This window comes from Drosophila nasuta, chromosome 3 (assembly GCF_023558535.2).
Source record: "Drosophila nasuta strain 15112-1781.00 chromosome 3, ASM2355853v1, whole genome shotgun sequence".
In the NCBI taxonomy this organism is placed as follows: domain Eukaryota; kingdom Metazoa; phylum Arthropoda; class Insecta; order Diptera; family Drosophilidae; genus Drosophila; species Drosophila nasuta.
Genome location: NC_083457.1, coordinates 32,337,794 through 32,354,417, shown reverse-complemented (window position 1 = coordinate 32,354,417; position 16,624 = coordinate 32,337,794). Strand labels below are relative to the sequence as shown.

Sequence of the window (16,624 nt, the reverse complement as noted above, 5' to 3'; positions counted from 1 at the left end):
TTTGGCACGGAAAAGTGAAACTAACTAAATTGTTGACGAACGTTTTACTTTTACCTAAGCCACACTTGTTTTGTTGCCACACTGTTTTGGCCATGGCAACGTCGCCCTCTTTGGGGGTGGCTTTCCAATAACGGTGGCAACTTGCCTCGGATTCGTGCCTCGGCTCGTGCCTTGGACAGGTGTCGCGTGGTCGTCGTGCTAAGCGGGTCAACATTGTCAACTGTCCATCTGTCCGTCCGTCCGTCTGTCCTTCTCTCTGTCTCGCTGTCTTTGTTATTGGTGCTATCGATTAATTTGGTCAACTAATGCCGGCCGCACCTTCAAAATGTAATTGCAGCATTTGCGGAAATTTGTTGCGGTAGTAAAAAAAAGCACCAAACGGAATTTCACAAAGGTCATTCAATGAACTAAGCACGCAGCGGTGTCGTCAAAGGGGGGTTGTAATAAATTAACTGATTGTACAAAGATTTCCCAAATAAATTGGCAGTGTTTTGGGGTGGAATTGAACTACCAAAAATTGGTAAATAAAAAAGAAGTGGAGTATATTAAAAATAAATTAAGGGAAAGGAATCTTTGGGGATGGTATTACTCAAGCTAATTTTATAGTTGTACGTCTATAAAAAACAGCGTTACATTAATGAATACTGCTAACAAAAATCGTGTAAGGTATTTCGAAATTATGAGATAATAAAAGGAAGAATTTCTGAAAGTTTTTGCCATACTATTGTAATGAATCTAATTTTATCATAAAATACTAAGTACATATTATTGAAACGATCTATAAATATTAATTTTTACTACCAACAAGTGACTGCCAGTGCAAGTTGTAATAATACAAGTTTCGCTAAATATAGTTCCAAAAAAAGGAAACGAAACACGTAGGCACTTGTATTTTTCACATTAAGCAAAGTTTCTTTAAAGCATTTAAAAAAATATTTTAGATTATTATCAACCAAAAAAAAAGACTATTTTTTGACTACGATATTTGTAGAATTCACAATGAAGATTTAAACTATTATCCACGATCATAACTACACTAAATTAATCATAACTAAAATAGCTAAATATATGTGTATTATTTTAGAGTCCACTCAAAATTTGACATGACAGCTTATAAAGTTAGGATAAAATTGAAGTTTCTATATAAAGGGAAAGCTTTTTTAATGGATTTATATATTTTTTATAACAGATTAAAGAATTCATTAGAATTTGTATATATAGTATTTCAAAGTTAGATGGTTCACAAACTTCTAAGTACGCAAATGTATTTAAATTGAATCAACTCTTCATAATAAAACAAGTAAGAAAACTACAGTCGAGTGTACTCGACTGTGAGATACCCGCTACCCATTTTGAATAAAATAAATATAATTTGCGGTATTTTCTCAAAATATACCGAATATACTGCAAAAATACTAAAAATATACCAAATGGTATATTTGGTATATCGACATAGTACCGCATTCAAAATATACCATAGACGGCACAATATACCAGATTGTCAGCCAAAGCAACTAAGACCACTAGTAAGTAGGCGTTTTTGCCCATACAAAAATATTTCTTTTATAACTTCGACAATTTTTATCTGATCGCAACCAAATTTTCAGAAATCATAACTACTATAGTAGTTATTATATATACCAAAATTCGGAACTCTAGCTTTAAAATTACGCTTGTTATTCGATTTTTTTTGATTTGCGGGGGCGGAAGTGGGCGTGGCAAAAATTTGAAACAAACTTGATCTGCGTGCAAACATAACAAATGTTGTCGAAAAAAAAAATTATAGCTCTATCTCTTATAGTCTCTGAGATCTAGGTGTTCATACGGACGGACGGACAGACACACAGACGGACAGACGGACATGGCTATATCGTCTCGGCTGTTGACGCTGATCAAGAATATATATACTTTATAGGGTCGGAGATGCCTCCTTCTACCTGTTACATACATTTCCTGCCGGCACAAAGTTATAATACCCTTCTACCCTATGGGTAGCGGGTATAATTAGCATGAATAAAGAGGAAACGATTAACAATTTTCATCGTAAGTATTCCAAGCAAATAAGAAAATGTTTACTAATCTAGGAAATATGCATTTTGAATAGACATATTGATCTTCAATTAAAAATTCATAATTAATTTGAATCTCCAACCAATAATATTTCATTAACATAGTTTTTAGTAGAGCTTGAAGCAGCGTGTTTAGTTGAGCAAACCCAATTGTTGAGGCAGATCGCAAAGCGTGGATCGAGGGAGCGATCGGCTCACTCACCTGTACCTGAATCAAGCTGATCACCATTGGTGGGATGGCTCACCGCCGAGGAGGAGGAGTAGGGCTCGTAGTTTAGGCCCTTGAGTGGCGGCTGCGGTGGAATTGGCGGTGCGGCGCTCGAGTCGAAATCTGCGCCAGCAATGACAGAAGTAAGGGAACAATTTGGGAGAAGAGTTTAAAAACCAATAAGGATAATAAGAGTGGGGAGTGGAAAGCCTTGAAGAACCAAGCGGAACAACACTACAAGATTAGCAGCAGCAAAAAAGAAAGGAACAAACTGAACCACTGCACCACCGAGTTGTTACCTTGTTGTTACCTTTTCAGCACTTTGTTACCTTTGAATGTGACCGCCATGCTGCGTTTGAGACGCTCCAAAGTGTTGACACCGCCAGCGCGCTTTGCTGTGGTTGCTGTGTTTACTGCTGTGTTGATTGCTGTGTTGGTTGCTGTGGTGCTGCTGGCATCTGCTCCATCGGGCACATAACGTGCCTTGGGTCGATGCATCTTCGGATCGAATTTCTGGTTGGCAAAGATGTCTCCAAAGTTGGTCTGCGCATGTCGCTGTGACTTCGGAGGTCTTATGGGAGAAGTGCTGCTGGCACGCAACGTTGCACCACCTGCACCACTTGCTGCCGCACTGCGTTGTGGCTTCCTTGGTAACGCTGGTGTGCGTTGGGGATGCTTGTGTGCCACCCAATCGCCGCTTAGATGTGGCGAAATGTCGTGCACATCACGCAGATCTGCCAGCGAGGTGGACAAGTAACGCGGTGGCAACTCTGGCGATGATTCGTAGCGACTGCGCAGACTCTGCACTTGCCCACCGGTGGCACAGCTGTTGCTGCTGTGACTCCGCGTGGGGCTGCCACGTGGCAAGAGCTCACGCTTCAACGCCGCCGTCTTGCTGATGATGTCGATGTGTGGCATCAACAGGCCGCGTTGTCGTCGCCTGCCACGCTCTGGGGACGGCGTGGCGCCACGTCGTTCGAATTTGTGCGTCAGCTGGCTGACGTCGTCGTCTCGGGGCAACGCATCCGTGGCAGTTGCCAAGGCGTCTTTTGATCCTGCCTGAAATTCAGGATCGCTGCGCGCCTTCCGCAGCGTGTTAAGCCCAAAAAAATCACGCCTCTCATTGGATTGATCGCGCTGAATGCTCTCGAACTTCTGCTTGATCTTCTGCACCTCGCCGGTGTAGACACGTTGCAAGTACGAACTGGAGCATGCCGAGATCTGGGATTGCGGCGACAAGCTGCGCGATCGGTAATAAGCGTCGTAGAGCTCAAGACTGCCAGCGGGCGAACCAGGCGCGTAGCTGAGCAGCTCGTGATCCGGCCGAGTGTTGCCTTCGTTGTCTTCTTCGGGTGGACGATCGGGCGGGCTGTGCAAGTGAAAATTTACGCGTGCCGCACTGCGTTCCCCAAAGATGCCGCTCAGATCGGTCAGAGAGTTGCTCAGCTCGGTGTGGGTCACTTGAGTTGATGTGTGCCTCGCCTGCTGTCGCGCCTGCATGTTCTGCTCGATGAGACGCATCACCTCCGCCTCGTCGGGGGAGCTGTCCTCACGAGCATGGTAAATGGTCTTGGGCGGCTCCTCAAACTGACGATCCTCAAAGTATTGAATCTTTTGATTAATGGGATTGTCCTTGTCCAGCTGGGAAGAGTCCTCCACTGGCTCTACCTTGACAGGTTTGGGGTCACTCTTAGGCTTGGGACGCGGTGGCACCTCGGGTGCTTTAGTCAACGTCAGCTCCGCGTTCTTGGCTGCAATGGCGCCGCGTGTTTCTCTGGCCACCACCACTGGGGATTGACTGCGTGTGGCACGTGGTAGTGTTTGTGGTTGTTGCTCCTCGCGCTTACGTAGCACGGGACCAAGCAACTGTTCTTTGGTTATGCTGGAGTTGCAGCGCACCTTGAGAGTGTTGGCATGACTGCTGGGCTTTGAACCCTTCTCTACGGTCACCACATAGTGCTCCTCAACGGCGGGCTTGCGGTTGCCGGCGTAGATTTCGTTTAGTTGTTGGGTAATTTTCTTAATCTGATCCTTGGAGAGTGTGCTGACGAGATCATTGCTGAGATGGCGCTCAGGATGAGAGTCACGCGGCTCCCTCGACTCCCTAGGCTCTCTAGATTCCCTCGACTCCCTTGCTTCCTTCACTTCTCTTCCCTCCAGGCTGCTGGCCAGGTCCGCCACCGTATTACGCCGCCATTGTCGCTGCACCGGCGGCAACTGTGCCGCCTCCTCACGCTGCTGCTTCAGAAGCTGTAGCTGCTCGAAGTTCTCACGCAAATCCTCCACGGACTTCTGCTTGGCATGAAGCGCCTGATCAGCCTCGTGGCGCCACTTGATGGCACTCACATCCTTCGAGCGATAGTGCAAATCGCGGTCCCGCTGATCATCCTGTAGCTTGCCCACAAGATACTGAAGCTCCTTCTCCGCACGCTCATGCAGTCGCACCTTGCGCCACTCGTCAAAGTCGAGCAACTCGGCGTCCTTCCGCAACGGATGAAAGTTGCTGGCGGATGTGGCACGTTCCAGCTGTCCCACGCGTTCCAGCGTGCTGTAGAAACGATTCAGCTCGGTGAAGCGTTCGCAATTGTTGCGATAGCGGCAACTCGGACTGTGCCGCTCCAGGTAAGTCAAGGAGGTGGCACTGTGTGCCAACTCCCCGCATTGATAGAGGCTTCCTGGGGCTGCCACCTGTGTCTGTCGTTTGCTGCGATCATCGGCGCTGCTTAGGCTGCTGGCGCGTGCCACCTGCTGTTGATCCTTGTCCTGGCGCTGACTCGAGCGCAGACTGTCGATGCGACGACGCGATGGAGAACGCACCTCACGTTGCGGCGCTTGTGGCACGCGCACTTCGCGTGTCGGGGAGAAGCGACGTTGTCCCAGCTGAGGTTCGCCTTGCGGTGATTGCGGACGCGCAATGTCCGTAACAGGAACGGGACGAATGCTGTGCTGTCCCTTGTTCTCATACTGCCAGACGAGATCCTCAATGCAACTGGGTGTTTGCTGCTGTTGCAACACCGCCTGTGCCTGTTGCGCTGAATAATCGTAAGTATCCTCGCCATAGGGCGGCTCATGCAACGAGCAGTATTTGTAGTCGCTGCTGCTGCAATTTGCTGCTTGTGGCAGAGAGTGTGGCATCTGCGTTGCCTGCTTCGCATTGTAATCGTTCCAGAAGTTGGTTTTCTCGCGGACGCTCTCGCTGTAAGCTTGTTTAGGTAGCGCCTGCTTAGCCTTTGGTTTCGCCTTGCTCGCTGTGCTAGCTGTGGCACGTTTGCGTGGCACGTGCCCCTCGCTGCGGCTTGTTTGGAGCGCCGGCTTCGCTTTGCCGACATAGGTCTTAGGTGGTGCCACTGGGACCACGTATTCATGCCGCACCATCGAATCGATGGAGTAGGTCGAGTTGCTGCGTGGCAAACTATCGTTGGAGGCACTGCGATGCACCGTGGCAATGGCTTTGATCAACTGTCCCTGCCCCGGAGTGGCCTGTAACTTGCTGTTGCCGCTCTTGGGCAGCACCTTCTTCAGCGAACGACTGCAATCGAGCAGATTCTGTGGACGCACCTGGGGGAAGCACATGGTGTGGCGTGTGGTAGTGCTCACCGTGCTCTGCCGCAAGCGTGGCAAGCTCTTGCTGCGCGTATGTTGCGCCTTGCAGGTGGCATACGAACGCACAGCTTCGCGGACTTCCTGCGGGGACTTCAGCGACGGATCACGCAGAATGTTCGTGCTGGCCTCGAAGTTGGTGCGATTGGCGGGCAGCGTGCTCTCCAGTCGCTTCTTCTCCTCGGCAAAACTGCGTTCCTTCGAGATGCTGCGGCCAAATGCCACCGGACTGCGACTCGAGTGTCGCAACGCCAATAGCCGAGCGGGACGACGACTTGGACTCACGGAACGCAGGCGAGCATGATGCTGATGCTGCTGCTGCAGATGTTGCACTCGCATCAGGCAGCCATCCTTACTACGCGTCTCCTTGGTGGCGGTCAAAGTAGCCAGCAGAGTGGACACTGCGCCAGCTGACTTGGAGCGACAGATGGGTTCACGGCGCGAGCTGCTGACTTTCCTCAAGGTAATCGAGTTGCTGGTGGAGTTGCCTCCAGGTGGTTGAAAGCATTGATCGTGTCGCGACTTCGAGCAGCTGCTGGAGACCTTGACAGTGCTCTTGGTGCAGGAGGAGCGACGATTGGGTGGCAAAGGAGGCGCCTCCTGGACGAGTTGCTGCTGCTGTTGCTGCTTCTTGCTAAGCGGTATAAACGAGGGCAGATTCTTGGAGAAATGGGTGAACATGGCGTTGTTGTTATTGGTAGGTGGCGGCGGAGGAGGAGGCGGTGGAGGTGGTGGTGGAGGGGTAAACTTCGGAGTGGCTTCCTGTTGCTGCTCTTCTTCCTCCAAGGGTTTTGTGCTCACGCGTATCTTCGTTAGCGTCGGTGTTATCTGTATGAATTCAAATTCTTCCACAATTTCTTTTTGGAACGGAAATAAAGTTTATATTAACACGCGTTCTGACGGCTGCAACATTTAAGTGAGGTGCCACGGTGCTTGCTGTGCTGTAAACTCGGCTAACAACTTCAAGTGAATGCAGTGGTTCAATGTGTTCAATAGATTACCATAAAAAGTAGTAAAGAACGAGTTAGGTTTGAGAGTTTCAGAGAAAGAGAGAGAGATAACCAACACCTTTTTGATAAACCATTAGTAAGAGAACTGCAAACTTAGTTCTACGGATTAGTTAGAAATTAAACTACTTTAACAGCTAGTTCAAGCTTACCTTTGGGTTTCTCAGGCGCTGGCTTACGGAAGCCCAGCAGAGGCGGCTCTCCACCCGCCTGCAGACTCTTGTAGGCTTGACGCTGCTCCACTGGACTCAAAGGACTGCTCACCGGCAGTTCCTTTTTGCGGAAGACTAGATTGGAATCGCTAGTGTAGCCAGACTCTTTAGCCAGAGCTCTGTAAAGAGAGATGGAAATTATTAATGATTCAGAAAATTTCCTTGAGTTCAAATTCCTCACCTGGATAGATTGCCTTCGGTGTAGAGTGGCGATAGTTTTGATTGTTCCAAGTTCTGCGCAAATAAAAGAGAATAACTGAATTAGAAATACAATTGGTAAAGCTAGTTTAAAGTTTTCTGGCTGGATTAGTATTACGGGTGCCGTCTTCTGTTGTGGACACAGTGATGCCTGCAAACTGTCTACGAATACCACACACAACTAAACTAAACTATTTCATTAACTTACTGAATAGTAATAGTTATCAAAATCATCGACGAACTCTATGATAATACGCGGTATGCGAGTATGTTCCCTGAGCCACTTTACGTGAAGCATAGCAGAGAGATAGAGTAAATAAAAGATACTTTTTATACAAGGGTTGCGGGAAATATTATATGACAAGGAACTCAATGTAAATAGAGCTGATAACTTGTGCTTCTAAAGCACACTTAATGTATAATAAAAAAGAAACTCTATAACTAAAATTAGTTATCTATTTTATAAAAAATCAAACAATATATAGAGATTAGAGTTCATACCCCGTTAAAGATGTCCATCACTTCGTCCCACCACTAGAATTGTGAACAAGATTTGAGATTTGAGCTGTGAGTTAGAATAATTGCTATGCGTTTTTTTGTTGTTGTCAAATTTGAAGAGTGTGTGAAATGAGTGCTTCATGATTCATGACTGAGATGCAGGGAAGTATTCATGATTAAAATGGATCAAATGTTTTAAAAAAGTGTTGAAAGAATTCAAGCAGTCGAGATTTTGATGGAGAGAAATCGAAAAAAGTGTTATAGCATCAAGCATTCAGTTGAGTTATTATGGTTTATGGTTTATGGTTATGCTTTTTGTGGTAGGGAGCGCAGTTGAATAGTAGTGTACACATGACAAAAAGCTCGCTGCTGCGGCACTTGCCTCCTTCTTTTCCTTCTCCGACACAGACGAATGTCCAGTTGTGTAGTTCTCAATGCGACCGGGTTGATTTTTGTATGAATTCGATGCCGATTTTATCGGATTGGGCATAGTACCATACAATCTGCAACAGTGTTGATAATTGAGAATTATAATTATTGAATTTAATACATTTCATTTTTATTAAATTACTTTATTCAAATAATCGGGTGGTATCTTAAAATAAAAAATAAAATGATTTATTACTATTAACCGAAAAACTAATGTAATAATAAAATCGAGAAATCGAGAATTACTAGTTGTCAAATTATATAGAAAATTTCTTTATACAAATTTAGAATTACAATAACAATGATAATTTCAAAAAAATGTCAAGATAAATTATTTCATTAAATAATAGATTCAATTATTTCTAACATCCAATTCACAAAGAAGTTTAAGTGAAATTATTAAACTTAATTATAATTATGATATATAGTATACAATTTAACCGAAAAATGAATTTCTAATCAAAATAATATTCATAAAAGAATCGATGGTGTTTTAAAGAATTTCTTGATTTCATTTTCTAAGCTATTTGTTGTAAAGAATTTCTTTAAATAATTTTCTCTATAACGGTGAATTGAAATTTGATTAATAAAAATATTATATAGATTTAAATTAACGAACATTCTGTATCGATTATATTTGTGGTAGATATAAAATGTATACACTACAGATTAATAAAGTTAAAAAGAAATCTACATTAAACTAAAATGTTAAAATTTGTGGTAATAAACTTACTTATCGTCCTGATTTAGATTGCGCACATTGACAGCCGAGGATACCGACTGCACACGTAGCGGATTCGGTGTGCGATACTTTAGAGTTGAGTAATCGGAATCGTAGTTGGGTTCAGGTTCAGACACATAACCATTGCTCTTATACGATGGACGAGCTGCATTTGTTTGTGGAAGAGAATTTCATTAGTCAAATGGATGCAAAATGTTGGCATTTAGATTAATATTAGAAATTACTAAGGATGTTGTTGTTGTTGTTGTTATCGCTGTTGCTGCAGCTTTTGTTGCTGTTGTTGTTGTTGTTGTGTTGGTTGTTTTTTGTTGTGTTATGTTCTGCAGACATGATGTTAGCGCTTTTAGCATGAGTTAGACCTTTGATTAGTGGCGATTAGTGTGAAAATTTAGTACAAAGCAATCCAAATCTATGGCAGGTAAAAATAAACCAATAATTCGCATGCAATCCAACAAAATAAATGAAATGAAAATTCGATAAATATAGACTACCAATTTAAAGGTCGCTCGACATTTTTATCTGGCAGCGCAAAGCAGAAAAGAAAAATAATATATGAAGATGGGTAGCTACAGACTAGAAAGTACTTTAAGGGCAAGCTTAGGCAAGAGTTTAGAGTACAGTTTACGTATACGAATATATATAAAGTTATATAAATTAGAAGAAATTATTGAATCACCTCTGGGACACTTGTAGCGTATCACGTAATCGTCTGTGGTTTTTTGTTTTAAGTAAGCGTTTATGGGATGATTACGGTATGGATATCAATTTCGATTTCAAATTCAATTTCGAAACAAACACATTTAGAGAAAAAGAAAGACAGAGAGAGAAAAAGTGTTTTTTGTTTGGGAGAGATGATTAGAACTAGTCGAGCAGGCAACGAAAACTGAAGCATTGCAAAGGAGTTAAAGGAAAAGGGAATATAGGATATATATATATATATATTTATAGGAAGAATGCTTCAGTTTTTCAAATTGAGATTGGCAACGACAATTACCGCCATTCTTCTGCTTATGTATGGTCTGATACAGTCGCTTGTACCATTCATGCTGATGCGGTTCCTGGACCTCCTGCAGCGTCAATAACATTCAAATAGATAAAGATACAAGATACATAGATAGAGGAAACTGGGGGGTAAAAGTGAGAAGAGTGTGCGAACTGTTTACCGATCTAAGTATTATGGGCATTCCATCGTTGGTCACCGGACCGATGCCTTCGTATTGCCGTCGACCTAATTGCGCCATTTTGCGCGGACGATCGTATTCCGTTTCCGGTTCGCTCAAATACTCGTGCTTGACTTTGTAGACTGTAAACCGTAGATTGCATTTAGTACTTTTGTGGGTGGTGGTTTGACGGGGGCAAACAGAGTGGGTATAACGTGGGTATAAACAAAGGGGCAAAAAAAGGTGTGTGTGCAACAGTTAAACACAATTAAAGTTGCCCTTCTTCTCTGTGAGTTTAGTTATATCGTTTTTTTTTTTTCAAAATTGTGTATACGACGCGTACGCTTTAGTCATTTCTTGCGGCATACTTACTGACTTCATTGGGCCTGTAAACAGCTCGGCTATTGTCTGACAGCTGACGACGCACAAACGGCCTGTTCAACTCCGATGTGGAAGCAGAGCGTTCAAATGCTAATAGCGTTTCAGAAAGGAGGAAAGAGAGTGCACAATTCGGGTTGAGTTTGGGTTTGGGAGAGGAAGAGAAGTGATGAGAGAAATGTTCAACATTAGCAAATGATTGGCAAAAATATCGCTAAGCGATCACTAATTATTATCTAATGCAGCAAAATACGAGTGAAACATGACACTGGAAACTCTCATATTATGGCGAAAACTCTACTCAACACAAATAATTAACCAGTTGAACTATGTGGAAATACAACCTTCATTAAACAAAGAGCAAATGGTTTTAAAAAGACTGCTACTAAAAACTTCCTTTAAAGATTTAAGAAACATTAAATAAATGTATCTTATAAAATATATATAATAATACTAATCATTGTTGCAATATATCGAAAGCGAATTTGGAAGACTTATTTTTATTTTATATATTATTCAAAGTGCTAAAAGAATTGCTCTGAAACATTTAACGAACATACTTGCAATATAAGCAAATGTTATAAAATAACATACAATGAAGATGCATGAGCTCAGTAAAGGTTTTCTATAGGGGGCTCAGACATTCGCTGGTGAAGTAGTAAAATTCAATCAATAATAATAACTTGACTTTTGAATTTAGCTAACTCATTATTAATGGAAATGTTAATATTGCGGTGTGAAATGCTTAAATCCCAATTCTCAGAAGATTAATGATAATTAAAAGAGAATAAAAATTGCTATGGAAAATACTTGAATCAAAGTACTAAATCTTTGTATGCAGCTTTTTGTTGAAGTAAGAAATCAAAAAGGTATATAATTATTTTGAAACGTTTAAATGTTTTGATGAAGAGAATTGAAATAAATTGATAGAATTGTGCAACTTTGTATGCAGTATTTGGTATTTTATAAGAAGTGTAATAACTATTAAGTTATTAAAAAAGAATACATATTTTAACACACCTTTCTGAAACTTTGTATGCATCTTTCTGTTTATAAAAAATCTATAGTTTTTAAAATTTAGTATCAATAACTAATGAAACTATTTGCTCTTTGCCTAATTCATAATTGCAGGCCTAAGTTCAACACAGTTATTTGTTCTTTTTCTAAGGGTTGTACTTTTGATCTTATCGGAGACGCTGGCAGAGGGCGCCACTGGGCCAAACTGAGTGGAACAATCGGTTTCGGCGTAATCCGAGTTGTTGGAGCTAAGAGTTGTGGTGGTGGCTCCGTTTGTATATGACCACGGTGGTATTGTCGTCGTCTGTGGTTGCTGCTGCTGCTGCTGTTCTTGTTGCTGTTGCAGTGCCGTGTAGCGACGTGGCAAGGTGGGCGACTCGAAGCGCACGGGACGAAACTCCTTGCGGCCGCTGAGCGCTGGCGATGGCTGTGGCGTCCACACGGGCTGTGAAGGCGGTGGCGGTGGTGTGGGGGCTGCTGAGGAGCAGCTGTTGGCCAGATCGTTGCTGGAGCCGTGCGGTGTTTGACTTTTAGGTGTCCAGACGCCTGTCGAGAATTGGGAATGATGCTGTTTAGTTTGATGCGTGGGTGGCTCAAGTGACACTAATGACAGGGACAGTCAGGGGGTGGAGGCGGGGGGTCAGTGTGGCAGATGGCAGGTGGCAGATCGCACAAGACATACATGACATTTTCAGGGGCGCAAGTTCAGAAATTGAGTTGAGGTTTCGTTGGCTTTTTTTTGGTTTGTGCTTCTCGGGGTCTGACATTTACACTTGTCAACAAATTTATGCTCATCTAACGCAACAGTTTTACGGTTTGATTTTTGGTTTCCGTTTTCTAACCGAAATAAATGTTGCAGTCAACAAACGGAGCGAAGACAAATTGACAAACAAACATTGCGACGTTGAACAGCAATAATTAATACGACCAAGGAAGCCGCATTTGGCACCCATTCAAAATTTGGCCACAAAAACCCGACAAAAACAAAAAAAAAACTATCACACACACACACATACAGTAAACACACACACATGGGACACACACACACACGCACATCGGGTGTATAAATGCTGTTGGATGAGTCAGAGCATTTGGCGCATGTTTAGAATTTACAAAATGACTTTTTCACAGCATACAACAAGAAATAGACAACAGACAAGAGTCTGATATAAAATTATATTTGAATCGAAGCGACACAAGGTGCTTCAATTGTTAGCCACAGTGGAGCCTAACTAAGTGAACTTTAAGTTTCCATTGAAATCTGTCAAACTAATGCACAAATTTACAGAAAAATCGAGTGCCATAAAAAAAAACTATGCTGCTAAATATAAATATAGTTTCTTTGTCGTTAACTCTTTCTAATATTATTGTATTTTTACGAGCGTTTCCCAAATAAAATTAAAAATATATATTAATAGCTTAATTTCCATTCACAATAATACGGCATTTGAGCTATCAACTTAAGCTAGCTAGCAAATAAAAATAAAAAATAAAAAAATCTCATTGTGAAATATTTTCATAGTATAACTTTTTGTTTGTACCAAGACTGTAAAAACAAATTGTTTATTTTATTACTTAATGCTTAACAATAAAGATGTAAACTCTGCTAGTTGAAATAAAGTTTTTATTTTAGAAAAAATTTATAAGTTTAGCACGTTTTTCTTTTACTAAAGGAAATATTGAATTTATGCTTACATATTTTGGCTGACAATCTGAAATATATTTTGCTTTCTACAGTATATGTTATGTATGTTGAATGTAGTACAATACTATATCAATATACCAAATATAGACTTTGGTACATTTTTTTTAGTATTTTTGCGGAATATTTCAAATCCAATACTAAATCAATATAACAAATGTAGTAGTTGATATATATTTAGTATTGTTGCGGTATACAAATTTGGTATATTTTAAAATTAATATCGCACAATTTTGGGTGGCGAGTATCTCACAGTCAAGCATACTCGTCTGTAGCTTTTTTTACTTTTTTTTTTTTTTAATTTACAAAGCTTGTTTAGTTTCCATCTATATTTGTTTGCAGACTTATAATACACATTTCCATTTGTCACTTTTGCGGACAACTTAAGCTCATAATTTGCCGTTTAACTATTTAGTCGGACAAATTAATTAATAAACTTTTATATTTTTAGCTCATATTGCAATTAACATTTTTTAGCAGGCAAGCGACAACAAAACGCAAACAAACAAAATTGTGTGAAACATTTGAACAACAAAAAAAAATGTGTGAAACATTTCGAGCTACTCTCGCAGTTTGTGGACTAGTCAAAATCTTTGACTCTACAGATTTATATGCCACCTGTAAAACACACACACAGTCAGAAAGATATAGATGCTTGCGGATAGATATGTTGCTCTCGAGATATTCCTATTCTTGTTGCCTGCTGCCTGCCCTCTGGGCGCTTAGACGCTAGACATTGACACGTATTTCGTTTGCTTTTTGGCTCTGATCGAAATACACAGCATATACAGTTATATATAGTTGTATATAGTATCGATGTTGTTGTTGCTGTTGTTGTGGGTGGCTATGCTGACGTCTTAATTCAATCAGCACTTAATTGAATTATACAATCGAATCAAAGTCTTTGCCAGCGTCAATCAAAATCACAGTCCTTTCGCTAAATGCATGAATCACTCGCACTTTGCTGCTGCACACAATTTTTTGGCGTAGTAAACTTTTAAATATTACCCAATGCAGGATGCACTAACACACACGATATATATTATATATATACAATATAGGATCGATTGCGATTGCGAGTTCTGACTGAGACTGAGTTGCTGACTCCGCGCGCGGCTCAAAGCGACTGAATTTTGCGTGTGCCGGCAACATCGAGCAGACCAGCTCGATGATTACATTTTATTTGTTGTTGCTTTTCCATTCGTTCTGTTTTTCATTTTTGGGAAAGCGTAACGTTTGCTGGCTGGATGTGAAGAAGCAAAACAAAAGGCGCAAATCACAAGCGACTGCTAAATGACTAAACACACCCAGGCGCAGCGACCTCTTTCACCCTTCCCCTCTTTTGTGCTTTATTTGCGTTCAGCAATTTTAAATAGAAGATCAATTACGACGACGAATGCAATCAAATGTGGGAGCGCTCGGTGTACTCTGAGCTCTGTGCTCTGTGCTCCGTGTGCTCAATGAAGCGCGCACTTCAGTTTCAGTTCAACATTTTATTCGATCTTGTTGGTTCGTTTCCCCCTCTTCAGACAAAAGCCAAAGTATTTTGTATTTGGTGGAACGCCAATTATGCGTGCAATGCGAAATGGAACGGATGTTTAAGCGACTAAACTATACTCATGACTATACTATTCCATTCAACGGAACACTATGAGTCTCTGGAGTTCCTCTACCCCCAAAAAAATGTTTGTGTTTTCATTTTGGGGTTTTACGCACACAAAAGACAATTTCTGACAAACGGTTTTGCTGTATTTTTGTGTGTGTTTTGCTTTTGGCTTGGCACTTCCGGTTGGCTTTTTTTTTGCTTTTACCTCCGCTTTAACACTCACTTTAGAATAAATCAAACGGAAATTTTGTTGGCCAATGAAACAAAGCTCATAAAACTTGGCTGGCGTTTTAACTAGTGATAATCGCATTCGCTGCTGCTTCTGTTGTTGCTGCTGTTGTTGCTGCCACAGCTCAGCTCTGGGTGTGTCCCAAGGAGCGCCCGCGTTCGTTCGTTCGTGAAGAAGCGCATTTTACTTAGGAAATTGACTTTTGCTTTGGCTTTTGGCTCTAGCGCTGCTCTCGATTTATGTGAAATTTATTGATTCGCCAAATGGAAATATCGTCAAAGCATTTATCTACTCGAAGACGAGCATAAAGAAAAGTCACATGGCTACCTGCAATTTTATAATAGAATGGAGGATGCAAGTACAGCAGCAGAAGAAGTAGAGCGACTTTTTAATACCCTACAGACAGAACAGAGATTATAATATCGGAAACAAATAATATATATATATTAATTCGGTATATTTTACGACTAATATCGCACTGGTATATTTTGAATGTAGTACTATATCATTATGCCAATTACAGCCTTTGGTATATATTTAGTATTTTTTCAGTATATTTATTTGATATATTTTAAAATAAATAAAGCGCTTTATTACTTGTTTTAAGTAAACATGTTCCTAACTTTTTCACAACAAATTTATTTATTTCTCGTTTCACGTTTATTTATTTTACATTTGCTGTTATACCAAGTTTGTTTTATAGTTTCTTATTATTTCAATTTACAAGATTCTTCAATCTTGATTAATTAATCATACAGAATTATTTTCATTCAGTTCTTGAAAATGTTCAAAGCACTTGACATAATTTAGATGATTAACATTATCATAAAGAATAATTTTCATTATGCCATTGTTAGAAATGCCCAAATCTTTTCACAAAATTCATATGATTTATATATTATACAGAATTATTTTGGTTAATCCCATATGAACTAAAAGCTGTAAATTGAAATGCATTTAGCTCACAACTAGTCTATCATACCCTGTTAGAAACTTGCTAAGCTGTAGGGTATTCAGAGTGCAAACTATATTTTTAGTGCTACCCTATGGCCTTGCAACAAACACATCGTTACTCTGAGGCTGTCCGTTAAAGTGACAGCAACCTGTGCGTGCGCCCATTCATTTGTGGTATTGGGATGATTGGGATGGCGATTGAATTGTTGGGTTGTTTGTTGGCTTCGAATAAGGGAGTGGAAAGCCACGACCTGGCAGCCGTCGAAACGTTGTGACCCAGCCTATGCTATGGTATATGCTATACAGAATAGAATAGAATAGAAGAAGAATAGAAGGTGTGCCACACTCTACTCTACACACACCATTGTTGCTGTTGGCTGAGGCAAATTGAGCAGCATTCTCGCATTGATTTATTTGGTATGCCATTATTAAGTGGACCCAAGTATTTATGGAGTGAATGCAGAGCAGACAGATCAGTGCAAAGAGTAGTGGTGGGGGAGGAGGTGGAGGCTTAAGGGAGTGGGGCCCTTTTTTTCGATTGGCGGCACAAGTTTTATGTTGCACATGAAAAGAACCTGAGCTCGAAAGGCACGGCAGGTTGCAAAGGTCAGAGCA

General features: G+C 41.3%; 1 protein-coding gene across 1 annotated transcript in view; it reads right to left on the bottom strand.

Moving 5' to 3' along the window:
- Positions 1–16,624, bottom strand: part of LOC132791288 (uncharacterized) — a 40,446-nt gene that overhangs the window by 8,912 nt on the left and 14,910 nt on the right. The window contains 11 exon segments of the mRNA XM_060800152.1: positions 2,607–6,734; positions 7,037–7,215; positions 7,278–7,330; positions 7,796–7,828; positions 8,175–8,295; positions 8,955–9,108; positions 9,640–9,672; positions 9,958–10,030; positions 10,127–10,266; positions 10,496–10,594; positions 11,678–12,064. Coding sequence (XP_060656135.1) covers positions 2,607–6,734; positions 7,037–7,215; positions 7,278–7,330; positions 7,796–7,828; positions 8,175–8,295; positions 8,955–9,108; positions 9,640–9,672; positions 9,958–10,030; positions 10,127–10,266; positions 10,496–10,594; positions 11,678–12,064 — 5,400 coding nt within the window.